Raw genomic sequence first — 15368 nt, forward strand, 5'->3', positions numbered from 1 at the left:
GCGTGCGACAAATGTTGGAACAAGATAATTACTCTACACCCGATAACACCGTATAATATCCCAGATCCATCCCCTCTCTCTCTCTCTCCTCAATTTCTTCTTCTTCTCTTCTCTCTCTCTCTTAAAATTCTTTAGGCAAAAGCAGAAAGGAGTTTTGGTTAAGCTCTTAGCTGTACAATACGAAGAAGGCCGTAGTTACCGATACTTAAGAAAAAGGATTTGGAAGTTCTCTCTCCCTCTCTTTCTCTCTTCGTGTTCGTTCTTTTCTTTGTTTCTTAGTTGCTGGTGGATCGATTGAGCTTTATCATCAGTTTGAAAGGCTGCTGAACAAGAAGAAGTAATCGTGTTTTTATGCTGATTTTGGTCCGTTTCGGTTTTCGTTTCAATCGTCTACTTGTCTAGGGTTCTACGGACGTTATTGTTTTTGATTATACTCCAGTTGTTCAACTTAGGTGAGGTTTTACCTTTTCAGATCCGTTGTTTTGATTCTTGGACTTTTTTAGTTGTTAAATTCTTGTTTTGTTTGATTGCTGGAAAAAGAAATGTGTAATTGAAATCGTTGATTGTTGACTTCTCCAATTCCTGTATTTGAATTTTCTTGAGTTTACTTTTCAACTTACTTTTGTTGCAATTGATTAATTTCTTGAAATGAACATTGGATAAAACGTTGTATTCGTGTTTCATTTACTTGTTTTACGGAAGCTATAGGATATGTAGTGATTTTGGCGGGGAATTTCATTTGAGTTCGTCTGTTTGGTGTCTATTGCTGTTTGTTTTGTATAACATTGATCTTCATTGCAGTAGGTTGGGAGATATGGCGAATCGAGTGAAGGAGGACGAGAAGAACGAACGGATTATTCGCGGTCTTCTGAAATTGCAGGAGAATCGCCGGTGCATCAACTGCAACAGCCTGGTACACTATCATTACCTTTCTCATTGTCACGTTTCGCTTTGTTATATTTACTCGAACTAGTTATCATAAAGCGGTACTGAATTAAATTTAAATATTCGTTTTGCTTGAAAGAAATTCCACTCGTTCCTTTTGACCCGTTCTTGATTTGGTTTCTTCAAATCGTAGCTCCATGAAAAGAAGTTAGGATGATCATTGCAATACCTTTGGTTATTGTTTTCACGTTAGATTCAATCAATTTCGTTTTAACACATGCAGGGACCACAGTACGTGTGCACAAATTTCTGGACGTTTGTTTGCACAACATGTAGTGGAATACAGTAAGTGTGCTTCGTTCTTGTATTTGATTCTTGTACCTTCGATTTCTCCAAAGACACGAAAACCGATGGTCATATATTTGCATTAGTCTTATGGAGTAATACTTTGGCGTATTTCGTTCACTTAATTGACAATAACTTATTTTATTTTACTAATCAAATAGCCGCGAGTTCACGCACCGGGTAAAATCAATATCAATGGCCAAATTTACTTCTCAAGAAGTCAGCGCCCTTCAAGAAGGAGGAAATCAGGTATATGCTGGACATGGATGTTTACTTTTGTTTCTCAAGATAAATCTTTACACCGATAAGAATCATGATTTTCTTATATTTTACTGTTCTTTCATCTCTTTTCATGTATGAAGCGTGCAAAGGAAATTTACTTTAAAGAGTTGGATCCACAGCGTCATTCTTTTCCTGACAGCAGGTCATTTTATTTTACTTTTCTGTTGTTAATGCGCTCTGTTATGTAGTTGAAATGGATGTTGTTCTGAGACAATTTTCTTTACAGTAACGTTATGAGACTCAGAGACTTTATCAAGCATGTTTATGTGGATAGAAGATATAGTGGTGATAAAAAATTTGACAGGCCACCTAGGGTAAAATCGGTGAGATGCTCCAAATCCTTCTTTGCTAATTTCTCTACATTGTATCAGAAGTTGAAGGAAGTGACCTATATCACATGATTTGTATTCTTAAATTGTGTTTTTATCATTTTATCACAATTCAATTCAACTGAATCTTAATAGAATTCTTCTGCGATCCTATACAGGGTGAAAAAGAGGACACTTATGAAATCAGGAAAGCAGATACATATCAAGGAGGTTCTAGAAGCCCACCATATGAAGACCGTCGTTACAATGAAAGGTCTAGTCCTGGGGGAAGGAACTTCGATGAGAGAAGAAGTCCAGGATCTGATCACGAAAATCGGCAGTTTGGTGATTTTAGGAAGAGTCCTGCTCGTTCTGAGGTTGTGAATGATTGGCGTCGAGAAGATAGATTTGGAAATGGAAAAAGAGTAGAAGATGGAAGATTATCTGATGGAGATTCAAAAATTGGAGGCAGGTCACCTGATCGACCAAATGACTTGGATGTTTCCAGTCCTCCCATGGTACGACCTGTTAGGGATATTTTGGGAGAGAATGTATCTCCACTTCGTGTTATCGAACCACCAAAAAGTAGTGGTACGACCAAGGTTGCTGATGGCTCTGTGCATAAACAGGTGAAGTTTTCTTTCACATTGATATCCTCATTCAGTTACCCGTTTCCCTTTTTCCTGTACTTTTATTTGCATGATGTTTTCCATCATCAATGACATTGCATCCTTCCGTGAACTGGTATCTATCCATTTGTTTGAGCCTTTTCATTTCAAATTAATCACGTTTGGTCTGTTCTTGTTATCTCAGCAAGAGCCTCCTCTATATGACGGTGGTAAAGTATATCTATCTATCTAATTAAACTTATTGGACTTGGTCGTTACATACATTATCAGGTTATAATATGATAAAATGTGGGAGATGTAAGTTTACCATATTATAAGAGTAGTCAGAGTGGTTTAGAGAATTATGCTTGGTATTCAATGCCCATGGAAATAGTTTTAATTAGCTCCTCTTGCGAAATGGATTTGTGTATATCATCACGTAGTAGGGTTTTCATGATAGAAACCTCCTTATGTAGGAACTATTGATCCTCATTATCAATAATCTGCTTCGTAAATTACTTATCATTAGCTCAGTCTTGAGACATTCTATCTTCTCATATGTAGAGCTATTTGCTGCGAGCTTCTGCAACTTGCTACTTGCGAAACTTTCATTGTCGACTCATCGACATCAACTGTTACTCCTTTTAGTGTTATTAATTATTATTTTTTCCATTGAGATTACTATTGCGTTTTTCCATTGTTTCTGGATTACATCGTATTTGAACTGACCATGTATTATTTAAATTTCAGAGAACTGCCTCTTCAAGTAGCTTAGGGTCCATCAGTGAGAATGTTGTGGAAACTAAATTGGAACCTTCTGGAAGTTTAATTGATTTTGATGCAGAGCCTGAACCCATTGCTTCTGCAGTTCCGCAGCCACCACAAAGTTCTGCTCCACAACCCATAACGCACACAGTGAACTCTACAAGCGACAACAATTGGGCCTCGTTTGATGTTACGCCCCATGCGCCTCCCGCTCCCGCTAATGTTGGCACATTAGAGTCTGTACTTTCCCAATTGTCAGTTTCAGGGTCTGTTCCTGGTGTTTCAGGATCACATGGTGCTGCTGCTGGTGCAGTACCTAATGCACCGGTAGGCAACATGACAATGTTACCAACTGGTTTTGATCCTTCTTTTGGATCAGGAGGGAACGCGCATATGTCTCCTCCCTTTTCTGGTGGGGCACCTTCAGCTGGACCGGGGACTGGTTTGTCGACATTTCCTCCATCAGGTGCTTCAGCATCTGGCTCTTGATTTATACCTGTCTAATCACTCCATATTGCTAAAAAATGCTTCTCATAATTTATGGTTCAGGCCAATGGTCTAACGTGCAGTCGCAGACACATTCTTTGTTTCCTGGTGGTAATCCTCAGCCTGCGGGCCAACAATTTCCTCCATCAATGGACAGAACCATCAATCATGTGGTTCGTTCGTTGTAGACTCACTTGCGAATCATTTTCAATGGTTTATTGTTTAAAACTAACTTTGTTCATCTTGTTTTTCCTTGTGATTTTTGGTAGCCATGGAATGCTTCACATAACTCCCAAGGACCTCTAAGTAATCCAGCAGCTCATGCACCTCAAGATTTTTCAACTCCTGCACAGGCAATACCTTCTGGTGTACCACAAACTTCTGCACCTGAAGTAAAGCCTAGCGGGCGAAAAGAGTTACCAGCCGTAATTACTTTTCTCCCCTTTTCTTTGGTTTCCCATTAAGTAATTATCGGGTTGTGTTGATCCGCACTATTACAATTGACTATTTTCTAACCATCTGCAGGATCTTTTTACTCTTAATTACTCATCCTACCCTGCACCAGTTCCAGGGTGGCATACTGTTCCGCCACGCCCCATGGTTTATGCAATGCCGTATAATTCTGCAATGGTATTCTCTTCCTGAAACTATTATGTTTGGTTTTTTAGTATTTTCACAATGATTTCCATGGACATTTAATATGTCTCTAAACTTTCGTTTACTTTTTACAGCCCATGCCAAGTTTTCCACAATCTTCTACATCCACAAATCCATTCGATCTCAGTAGTGAACAACCTCAAGTATGTTGATGCTAATTTTTACATTTGGCCTTTTGTATTATAAAAAGTTGGTTCTGTAATCTTGCCCCAACTGGTTTAGAATATTGATCTGCTCCTTGTGCACGAACTCACAATTTTAAATTATTGTAATTCAAATCCGTGCCTACTGTTTTGTTAAACTTCCACTCTTGCTTCTGTAAACTTTTCTTTCAAATATTTAGGGTTTTGATCATTGGTACTTTTTTTTAAAAAAATTAAGCTTATAATGGCTACTTCTACCCATAAGTATACACATAAGTATCTATGTTTTATTTTCTTTTTTCTACTTATGTTTTCAAAAAACTTTTTATGCAGTTTCCTTCCATGGCACCATTGCAAAATGCATTACCAAGTGGGCAACCTGCACCAAATTTAATACACAATCCCGGCTACGGTAATCCCACATCGACATGGATGCCACACCAGCCACCTTCTAATATACCGCAGTTACCTCCCCAGGGGCCATATCAACCCACATTGCCTTCGAGTAAAATGATCCCATTCTTTTAACATATACAAAAGATCTCACCATTTGGCACACTTGACTCATACAATTCTGCTATGATATCTCAGGACCACCTTACATGGGACAGCAAGTAGCCAGCAACGTACAACCTTACAGGTAATTTGCATATATTTTCCCCATAATTTATGCATTTATGTGAAAGAAACTTAACATTTCATTGGAAGTCTTAAAATGTTAAAAGATCTCATTTGATAATCATCTTGTTTTTGTTTCTTTTTCAAAATAAAGTTTATAAACAATACTAGTACTTATAATCTTCTTTCTTTATTATCTACGGTTTGAAACATGATTTTATTCTTCAAATTCATAAATTCAAAGCGTGTTTTTGAAGCCGGTAAACTCGAGTATTGTTTTCAAATACAGAAAATAAACAATAAAGTAGTTATTAAACAGTATTATCCCATGGAGTCCGAACAATTTTGACATCAACTATGGGTTTTCACTCTATGCTGCATTGCAATTCATTTCAGGCATCCTGGACTTGGGAACTATGGTAACGAGGGAGCCACTAGTGTGTACACCGATATGAGCCAGCAGACAGCTGGTCGATTCACGGCACCCGCTACTCCAAACCCTTTCTCGTCCACCGGAGGTAACCCATTTGGCTAGTGAGATAATGGAATAGCCCTGGCATTATTGTCTTGTCTTATTGCTCACCATCCCAAGTCCCTCGGTGAAAAAGTTTTGGTATCCGTTGCAATTCTCTTTATTATACTATGTTTATCAGTGAGATAAAGAGTCAAAAATTATCTTATTGGCACTGTACATTTTGTTTGATGTCCGAGGGACGAAAAATCTTAAGAGAAAGAGTGAGAGTAAAAAAAATATTAGGTTAAAGTGGAGGCGTAGATTATTTCTCATTTCTCTAGGAGGCTACGGTTGGTGAATTTTAGGTGTTAGTAAGAGTTTCCATTGGGTTATTTGTGCGTTTTATTTTTACCTTTTCCCCATCAAGTTGTATAATTTTTCTTTTTGTTTGTTTGTATTTTAATTTTTTTTTCTTTTGGTGTTAATTATATGATTTGTTCATTATTGTGAGTTATGATTATATTGTTTGGAGAAAAAGTTGTAGCAAACAGATCAAATTGCTGCAGGCTTTGCAGCTACGGTTTGTTTCGAAGATGTTGAAAAATCATGTATGATCTCTCTCTCTTACTTGAACTGTTTCTATATCTTTTTAGGCATACTTGATTAATTCTTGTGTTCTTTTACCTTAGCTTAGCAAAACATTTGACTAAATTACAAATTTGATCGAAGTCTAGAATTAGAATTTAATTACTATTTCATGGTCTATTTATAACAGATTTAGAACACTATAATAAAGATCAAATGTTAACACTTAAAACTGTAGGTGTTTTAGTATATATTTGCCTAAGCAAAATGATTTTAGACAAATCTTTGATGGTTGACAATTGATATTGGTTTTAATTGCAACCTAATACTATGTGAAGGACTCTATGTTGAGGACTGTTTGGAGGATCTTTTCAAATTTGTAAGAATTATTTAGAAAAGTGAGAAATTATTTTAAATAACAAAATTTCTGAAAATATGTAAGCTATATGATTTAGAGTCTTAGAGAACGTTAAATTAAATCATTATAGATTATTGTCGTGCCCATTGTAATAATACACGTAGATAAATGGTCAAATAGTAGTATTTTTGGTCTAGTAGGGATCACACGGATTTTTCCAATGGATTTAGATTTTGTGATAAATAAACAGTATAGTTTATTTTCAATATTTGAAAAATAGCCTTAGGAAGATTTTATCAAACCAAATGCCTAAATTCTCAACTTTAATTGGGACTAAATCCTTTCTCTAAACTACAGATTGGCAAATCTATAATTTAACCTGATTTGTTGATTTGTTGATTTGTTATCTTTATTTACATATTTCCTCAATATTATGATTTTAAGATAAGTTAAGCCACCTGTTGGTTAATAAGCTACTATATATATTTACAAATGAGGCAGTGTTTTTAAGGGACTACACATTTTTCTTTTCTATTTGTGGGGGAACAAATCAAATCATCAAAAACAAAATAAAAATAAAAATAGGCTATTGGAAATTACATGTTTTGAATCTTATGGTGTGGGTCCAAATCCAATATAATTCAAGAAGGAAGGAATTTTGGAGCCACGCATTGAATGAATTGTGGGGTTTGTTTTTCTCATACAGCTCCTACCACCATTTGCCTGTTCTTCCATATCACTGGCGCCACCAGCATCCATACTACATTAGAAATAATACTCGATTAGAATTTTTTATTTATTGACTTCTTTGTGGTGGTTGAAACCATGTTTGCAAAATGATTTTCAATTATCAAATGAAGATAATATGGGTCTTTTTCAAGTAAAGAGCTGGTTTATTGTATAATGGTTTTAATATGCGGAATCATGCATCATTGTTAAAAGTAGTTATAAATTTTATAGCAAAATTTTAAATTTTATCGATATATTTTATAAATATTTTGATTTATTTATTGTTATATTTGAAAATGTTCCATTTCAAAACCGATTTGGGAAAAAAGAGATTTTTTTATTTATTTTTAAATATAGTAAAATAAATTAAAATATATTGTATAATTATTTTAATATCTAAAAAACTATAGGTTTCAAAAGTAGAACAACGCATAATTATTGAAATAGCTATAAAATATAGTAAAATTTTAATTTTTATCCATATGTTTTATAAATATTTTGGTCTATTGTTATATTTGAAAATATTTCATTTCAAATCCGATTAAGGGAAGAGAAAACAATTTTTTATTTTTTTAATAGTAAAATAGACCAAAATATTTATAAACAAAACAAAATATGTGTATCTATAACAAATTGCGATGGATTAACTAGTCTACTTAAAAAAATTGTTCTCTTAAAGAAAAAATTGTTTTTAACTTTAAATACGTATACAAAAGGGTACTCTAATTATAACAATAACATATTGATTCTTTTATTTTTAGAAGAGAATTAAAAGAGAGCTATCCGAACTGTAAAACCTTAAGAAAACCTAAAAAGATGTACAATTTCCCTTTTAATATTGATATCCAAGTTATTGTCAAGAACAACCGGAATCACTAGGGGTGTGAAGAACCGAATCGAACTGGTTTGGTTCAGTTTGGCCGACCAAAACCCAACTTAAAAAATAGGTAACAATACTACTTGAAAAAAGAATTTAACTTACGTAATGAAAAGACTATTTTTTGTTTTCAAAATTGAAAATAAAAGAGGTATATTATCAATAGAATCATTTATGAAATGTTCGAGAGTGATCTTGAAATGATTAAAATTTCGAGACCTAAAATAAAATTGAAATGACTTTATAGTTTTATTAATTTCAAAACCAAAATATGAAAACAATGATTTTAATAGTTGTAAGCTCTTAATAATTTTAAAATCACTTCTCGAGCCTATCCAAGAATGGCTTTCGATTGAAAAAGTGAAAAAAATATTTTGATTAAAAAAAAAAAAAGATAAAAACAAAAGATAAGTTCTTCAAAATTAAAAACGCAAAACATCAAATACAGCATTAGAAAAGGGAACTTACGGTAAACACAAACAGCGAGCCATTCATTGACAATCCTAACCCAAGTGCTTGTCCATCCAACGTCAATTGTCCACCTGTACAGTTTAAAATTAACCCTTTCTCCTCATTAACCCATAATAAAATCCATAATTATCGCATTAAATTAATGGGGTTAGTTGGAATCTGAGTCAATGTCGAGTCCCCTATTATTAAAGGGTCCACAGGAATCTTTGAGTTGGCGTTTATTGCCTATTCAAAGAAGGAACTATTTGGTGGATAAAAAAGTGATATGAGGAGTCAAAGAGAGGCAACACTTAGTGGCAAACTAAAGCTTTGGTTTTTAATAACGGAAACAAAGATAAAAAGAAGGGAACCTTAAAGTCAGATTCCAGAAGTGAATTGCTTGTGTTTATAATAAAAGCAGAAAAGATTTGGTTGGCGTTTGTGTCATGAAAAAAGCATGAAAAGATGCAGAACGTGACTTTTGTTAGTGGATGTTGAGTAAGTTTATTTATTAATTTAATGTGTTTGTATTTTGAGAAAATCATTCTAAGACCTTAAAATATAGGCTAAATTACCCAAAAAAGAATCCAAGTTTGAAGTTTGCTACCTAATGTTTTACGTAATCCGAAAAATTACAACTTATCCTTACATTTTTCGTAAATGTTTCAAACATCCATTAGAGTAGTAGAATGAAATTTGGAACATGCAAGTTGGTGTTTTGAAATGGCAATGGGTTAGTGGTATTCTAAGTCCTAACTTTTCAATCCACTAACACTATCAGATCACAATGTTCCAAATCACATTCTTCATTCAAAGTAATTTCAATTATAAATAGTAGTTTTGAAATATTTAGGAAAGGTAAAGAATGTTATTGCTTTCCAAAATGATTATTATTTTCATAAACAAAAAGAGAAAGTTGGGTTATGACTTTTTTTTTTTTTTTTTTAAATGAATTTAGCTTAAAATATGTATTATATTATTCTTTTTTGAAAGAAAAAATCCTGAAATAATGGGAAAAGAAAGTTGGAGTGGGGGAAACGTACTTTCGAATGGGATGATTTGTATTCCAACCAATCAAAAGCATTGCAAAGTACATTGCTCCGGTGGCAAAAACCAAGTGGAAGAAACCATAGCCGTATGGGACATCATCATCTTCGTCTTGTTTGTCATCCTTCCTGAACTGCACCTTTTATCAATTAACTTTTTTTTTTCTTTTTTTTTAATGAAGAATTATTATAAACGATTACATTATTGAAAATATTTACAAAAAATAGTAAGATTTCAGATTTTATCAATATTACTAATAGACATTGATCCATAGTTATAAATATGAAAATTTGCAATATTCTATAAATATTTTAGTTCCTTATGTTATATTTATATTTTTTAATTTATTTTTGTCGTGAAAATAAGAATAATTATGAAAAAAAAACAAAGCTTTTTGAGAGTGGAGAAGAACGCACCTGGAAGCATTTGGAGTCGATTCCGGTGGAGAATGTTGCTATAACCATTGCAAGTACAGCAACGATAAAGCTCTGTCACACGCGTTATGATTGTTGTAACTTGTGTAAGAGAAGGGGTGGGGAAAAAAATAGAATCATATCATAAAAAATATAGAAAAAGTATATTATATAATATTTATTTTACTTGGACTTTTAAGGAGAGAAATGGGAAAATTATACATCCAAAAAATAATTTTCTGTCAACTGACTTTTTAATTTTAAAATTTGTACTCCGTCCAGTTGTAAAATCATTACCAACGAACTCGTGAAATCATTAGTAAATAAAGAAAAGATATATCGCACTAAATTGATGATAAGCCATACCAATTCAAGAATGTAATTTAACTTTGGAAAACAAAACCCCCATTAAACTGATTTGGTTTTTTCTTTCGCCACGTTTAATAACTATTTGAATTAAAAAAAAAAAGAAGATTTATCAAAAAAACAAACATAAATTTAGAAAATAAAAGCAAATGACAAGATTCTTTGTTTTCTGTTATTTAAATTTCTGGCATTTAGTTTCAAAACTTGATTTGGATCTTAACGAGATAAAAGAAACTTTATAACTAAACTGTTAAAAATAATAAATCAAAAACAAAATGGTTACATAACATCAAACAAAGTAAATAGAACTTACTATAATGGTAAGCCAGTCGGTTTTGTTTGAAGTCTCCGCATTTCTAACACACTTTCCTCCCCCTGGTTCACTACAAGAAAATTGTTCAAATTAGTAGCATTTCCAAAATTCCTAAAATCATAACAGAATTAATATTTAGTAACAAATATATTGATACATGTGAATTTTTAAAAACAATAATGCAGGTTATTGCAGAGAATGTTTATTTCTAATGTGTTTGAATTTTAAAAGGTGAAGATGGAAGAATACATCTCGTAACATGTATCAACTACAAGAACCGTTTGTTAAGAAAACCAGTCTCTCTTCTAAAATGAATTCCAAAGTTGGCCTTGGTTTAATGATGATGAAGACATGATGATGTAGCCTTGCACTTGCATTTCTTAGAATATCAAAGAATTGTAGTGGGTGGCCCTTGGATCGAAGAAAAACTAGGCTCCTCACCACCCACCCACACTTCAGTTTAATTATGAATTGGTAGGACTTTTGTTGTAATAGATGCATCTTTTGAGTGGTAAAGAAGCATCTTTTTAACTATTTTTTAAGAGTAAAGAAAAAGAAAAAAGCTAACTCAAACTCAATGAGTTCAATATGTTCAAATCCCTACCTACACAATGTTGAATATATATCAACTGGCTAGACACAAGTACTTACAATAGCATCAAGAGTAACATAGTTTTTGTAATAATGTAGACATAAGTACTAAAATGACACTCATGATGACAATGAGAGATGGGAGATAAAAGTAGATCATCATACCTCCTAATGGCGCACCAGCAGATAAATACTATGTAGAGCCCCATCAAACCAGGAGTCAGGATGCCTGCATCCACCTGTTATGGTCTTAGTTAGCAGTCATACACCAAATCATCAGTGAAGTGAAATCTAACGATGGATGTGTAAAATTATGTTGAAACTTACTTTTGGATGGAGAGAAACGCTGGTCATGAGTTGGAGTAGAACTAGTGTCCACGTAATGAAAAAAATATTGAGAAGACAAGTCGGCTGTGGCACATACCATATGTACATTGAAATGATTCCCACTAAACAGATCACATATGCCATTGTTGAAAGTAGCATGATGTGTATTTGACTGCAAGAACAGTATCTTACATTTAGAAAACGTACAAGTGCGAGACCATAGCCTATTGCTTTCTCATAGGTAATGCCATCTTTATCATTTCTCATATACGTTGAATCTTCAATACACCAGTCTTGGTCATACATACATAAAGTTCAGGCTATAGAAGTGAATCTGATATCACTGTGCTTGCCAAATGAAAGGTGCAGAAAAGCAAAATAATCCCCAAAACGTTTGTCAAAATATCAAGATTTAAATTTAACTGTCCGAATGTTTCTTCAATTAAATCTTCACGATTCCTTGTTTTTTTCTTCTTTTCTTTTAATATGTATATATTGATATAATCACATTTTTGGGTAAAAAAAAAAAAAAAAAACAATTCACGCCTGCAAAAGTACTGAAAATTGTAAAGTATTTTCAGAGCTAAATCAAAACTGTTCATGATTTTTCTTCAGAGAGAACAGATTTGGTAATGCAATGAATGAGGTAACGTAGCTTACCATCTGTCTGCAGGCTTGTCGGATTGGCAACAATCATTCAACCATGTTATAAAGCTTATCACGCTTACAAGTTGAATCAGGAGAAAGACCCTGAAAATGGTAAAAACTTTAAACGTCACGTTCCAGCAATCGAAATCGTCTTTGTAAATTCAAAATATATTCCACCAGCTTCTGAAACAAAATTTGAAAGTTTGGGTAAACTTTGAAGTAATGTACATCGGCGAAAAAGGAAGTACCCGGCACCAAAATGTGCAACGTCCCCTGCAAAAATATGCATCAGAAATTTCATTTTAGTTTAATTTAAACTCCTTTTTGGGGGGAAGGGGTGATGAGAGACTAACCATATAGTCGAATAATGGTGGCGGGAAGCACAAAGGGGATAATTATGAAGGCAATCCATAAGATAATCTTTGCAGACCACCATCCAGAATGCCAAGTACTTCTGCGTCCTCGCATCTTTGAAGTGCCAGTTGTAGAAAGAAACATGGTGAAATAAAATATCTAAAATAGACGTTAAGGACTAAAAATTATTGAAGTTAACTTGAAATTGAACTATAACTCAAAGACAGAGCCGACTCTTCTGTAGCAACGAAGGATACAAAGCATCCCAAGCTTACACGAAGAACTCCTTCAGCACCTAGACAATCACGCGCCCCATGACATCCTTTTAATCCTATACCCATTTTCAACACATGTTAGATTCCATCAATTGGTAGTAGAAGATTGATGAAATAATGCTATGCATTGCTCACTATAATCCACAGGCATAGTATAATTTTTTTAAATTTTTTTCCCCAGCGCTATGAATGTATGTTGACAATGCAAATATTATGCAGAAAACTAATGTACATATCATCAAAATTCACAAGAAATATTGTAACATCTATGAAGAATAACTCAGTCTTACTTTCCATCTCTGTCAATGCGCCGCGGCCATAATCTCGGACAGCCCATGCCAACAAATTAGCAATTAGAAACATTAAGGCATAAATATATCTTGCCATCCAAGGATTAGATCCATTGCGAAATTGGCTAAACCATGTATCAGCTTTGAATATGCGGCGACCCTCGTCGGAGCTTCCGCCGCCGCTAGTCTCCATTTCTACTTAAGGCAGTCTACATTTCATCCATTATTCTCTGTATAATACAGAATCAAACTCCGTTTTCACAACTTGCTTCTCTTCCCTGAATCAATCACAAAAGAGTTGAAGGCGGTGGCGGCAAAAAAACTTCAATGACTAAGCGTCGAAACAAAAGTCCAAAATTAGATGTGTGAATTGTGAGTTAAAAACTGAAAATTACAGTTTAGAGATCTTGAACAGGAGGTTATGAAATTAACTTATTACTGTGATAAATATCTTTTGTTTTCGTTCTCGAAATCTGTCAATGTTTAAATCTATGTAGCAATTTATGATAGATCAAATCAACGCCATTGAAATCACGTTATACGGTTTGAGTTAATTTCAAGTTTCAACAGAGATCCTGTGACGCTGCCATATCCCTCTCTAAAAAGAAATTAATAAATAAATAAATAGAAATCGGGACCCCTTCCGCCCGGCACGGCATCAGATGCGCCTTTCGGCGATCAGCCAACAACGCGAAATTTCAACTCTCTATATTCCAGAAAAGCTGGTTCATCGGGATACGTGCGAGCATCAATCATCATCAAGTTTAAGCACAAAAGAGACTATTTCTTGAAATGTAAGTCCGCTGCAGGGGAATAACTTCTACCAAACTCATTCTATGACGATTATACCCTCGGATTGAATTTTAAATTAGAACTATAATAAAATAACCATTGATACTTTAACTGTCAGCTTGGTAATTGCATCTGTGTGGGCTCGGCTCTAGGATCCTAGACCGAGTTTCGCATTAGAGTACTGTACAGGCATGAAAATTGGAAAAGTAGGCCACTGCAGAAGACCAAGTTTGAAGCAAAATGATTCTTCGTTCATCAGTTTCCCAACAGATGGAATTGATTTACTTAAAATAATTATCTCAATCAAAGTTGCCCCCAGAAAAACGATTTTAACATTTTTCAGGGACGAACAGTGACTATATACCGTAATTTGATTGTAATAAATGTAGATCCAATCGACGTAAAACCTCCTCTTCCTTCAGATTAAACACGAAGAACTTCATAGAACGCACGTAGAACAGAAATAAATTTCTACCGAAGAACCTATTCATTAGCCGGCAACAGAGTAAAAAGAAAAAAGAAAAAGGAAAAAGAAAAACTAAGTTTCTCAAAAAGGAAACCGACTTAACGAAGACAAAGGTAGTATCGGTACAATTTCGATCGCAAATACTAAAACGAACACATTCGCACTCAATCCTAATACAGATTTCAGAGCGAAGAGTTACGAATCACATAATAATCACCAACCGAGAAAGAAAAAAAGGACGAAAAATTAAATTTCTGACAAAGGAAACCGACTTAGTGAAGAAATGCAGTATCGGTACAATTTCGATCGCAAATACTAAAACGAACACATTTGGACTCAATCCTAATATAGATTTCAGAGCGAAGAGTTATAAATCGTATGATAATCAGCAGTTACCTCAACAGAATGCAAAGTTTAAGCAACTAAACTAAGGATAACTAAATTTCTCACAAAGTAAACCGACATAGCGAAGAAATACAGTATCGGTACAATTTCAATCGAAAATACTAAAACCAACACATTCGCACTCAATCCTAACACAGATTTCAGAGCAAAGAGTTACAAATCACATAATAATCACCAGTTACCTCAACAGAAAGCAAAAACCAAGCAGAAGAAGAAACGTACCCGCAATGGATCCAGTTACCGAAATGAAGAAGAGAAGATTGAAGAAATTGGAAATGTTAGTGGAGAAAAAGTGAATGTTAAGCGTTATTCCTCCGGGAAAATTCTGAAGAAAATCTCTCCGGAAGGAAGAAAGGAAGCAGAGAGAGAATCTGGAATTTTGGTTAAGAATTTTGAGAGTTGAAATTATATATAAAATGAAATGAGAGAGCGAGAGAGAGAGAGAAGGAGAGATTGCTTTTAGGAAGGTTTCCTTTGAGCTCTGTTTCTTTTTCCCGCCGTAAGGTTGTTGTTTTTTCAGTTCAGTCCTTT

At 34.1% G+C, this 15368-nt stretch overlaps 2 protein-coding genes across 7 annotated transcripts; one reads left to right on the forward strand and one right to left on the reverse strand.

Annotated features, from left to right (window-relative positions):
• Window positions 1-67: 67 nt before the first annotated feature.
• LOC103497698 (probable ADP-ribosylation factor GTPase-activating protein AGD14) lies at window positions 68-6178 on the forward strand. 2 transcript variants are annotated; one of them, XM_008459970.3, is made up of 15 exons: window positions 68-452; window positions 802-913; window positions 1169-1230; window positions 1392-1479; window positions 1593-1654; window positions 1739-1835; window positions 2000-2449; window positions 3179-3659; window positions 3743-3852; window positions 3949-4104; window positions 4205-4309; window positions 4411-4479; window positions 4813-4984; window positions 5071-5119; window positions 5494-6178. In XM_008459970.3, the coding sequence occupies exons 2-15, from the start codon at window positions 815-817 to the stop codon at window positions 5630-5632; spliced, it is 2139 nt and encodes a 712-aa protein (XP_008458192.2). In that variant the 5' UTR covers window positions 68-452; window positions 802-814; the 3' UTR covers window positions 5633-6178. The 2 variants fall into 2 exon arrangements, with proteins under 2 accessions (XP_008458192.2, XP_008458200.2); XM_008459978.3 differs by having other exon boundaries at window positions 112-452; window positions 805-913.
• Window positions 6179-6997: 819 nt separating this feature from the next.
• On the reverse strand, window positions 6998-15368 carry LOC103497708 (uncharacterized). Of its 5 annotated transcripts, none has more exons than XM_008460002.3 (13): window positions 15060-15368; window positions 13175-13452; window positions 12867-12940; window positions 12609-12768; window positions 12504-12528; window positions 12268-12357; window positions 11608-11779; window positions 11446-11519; window positions 10690-10759; window positions 10014-10085; window positions 9594-9730; window positions 8569-8642; window positions 6998-7254 (listed from the first exon to the last, which is right to left on the reverse strand). In XM_008460002.3, exons 2-13 carry the CDS (start codon window positions 13365-13367, stop codon window positions 7193-7195), a joined length of 1203 nt encoding a protein of 400 aa, XP_008458224.1. In that variant the 5' UTR covers window positions 13368-13452; window positions 15060-15368; the 3' UTR covers window positions 6998-7192. The 5 variants fall into 5 exon arrangements, 3 of the variants coding, with proteins under 3 accessions (XP_008458224.1, XP_008458214.1, XP_008458232.1); XM_008459992.3 differs by having other exon boundaries at window positions 9594-9736; XM_008460010.2 differs by lacking the exon at window positions 15060-15368 and having other exon boundaries at window positions 9594-9736; window positions 12484-12528; window positions 13175-13245.

This window comes from Cucumis melo, chromosome 5 (assembly GCF_025177605.1).
Source record: "Cucumis melo cultivar AY chromosome 5, USDA_Cmelo_AY_1.0, whole genome shotgun sequence".
Classification (NCBI taxonomy): Eukaryota; Viridiplantae; Streptophyta; class Magnoliopsida; order Cucurbitales; family Cucurbitaceae; genus Cucumis; species Cucumis melo.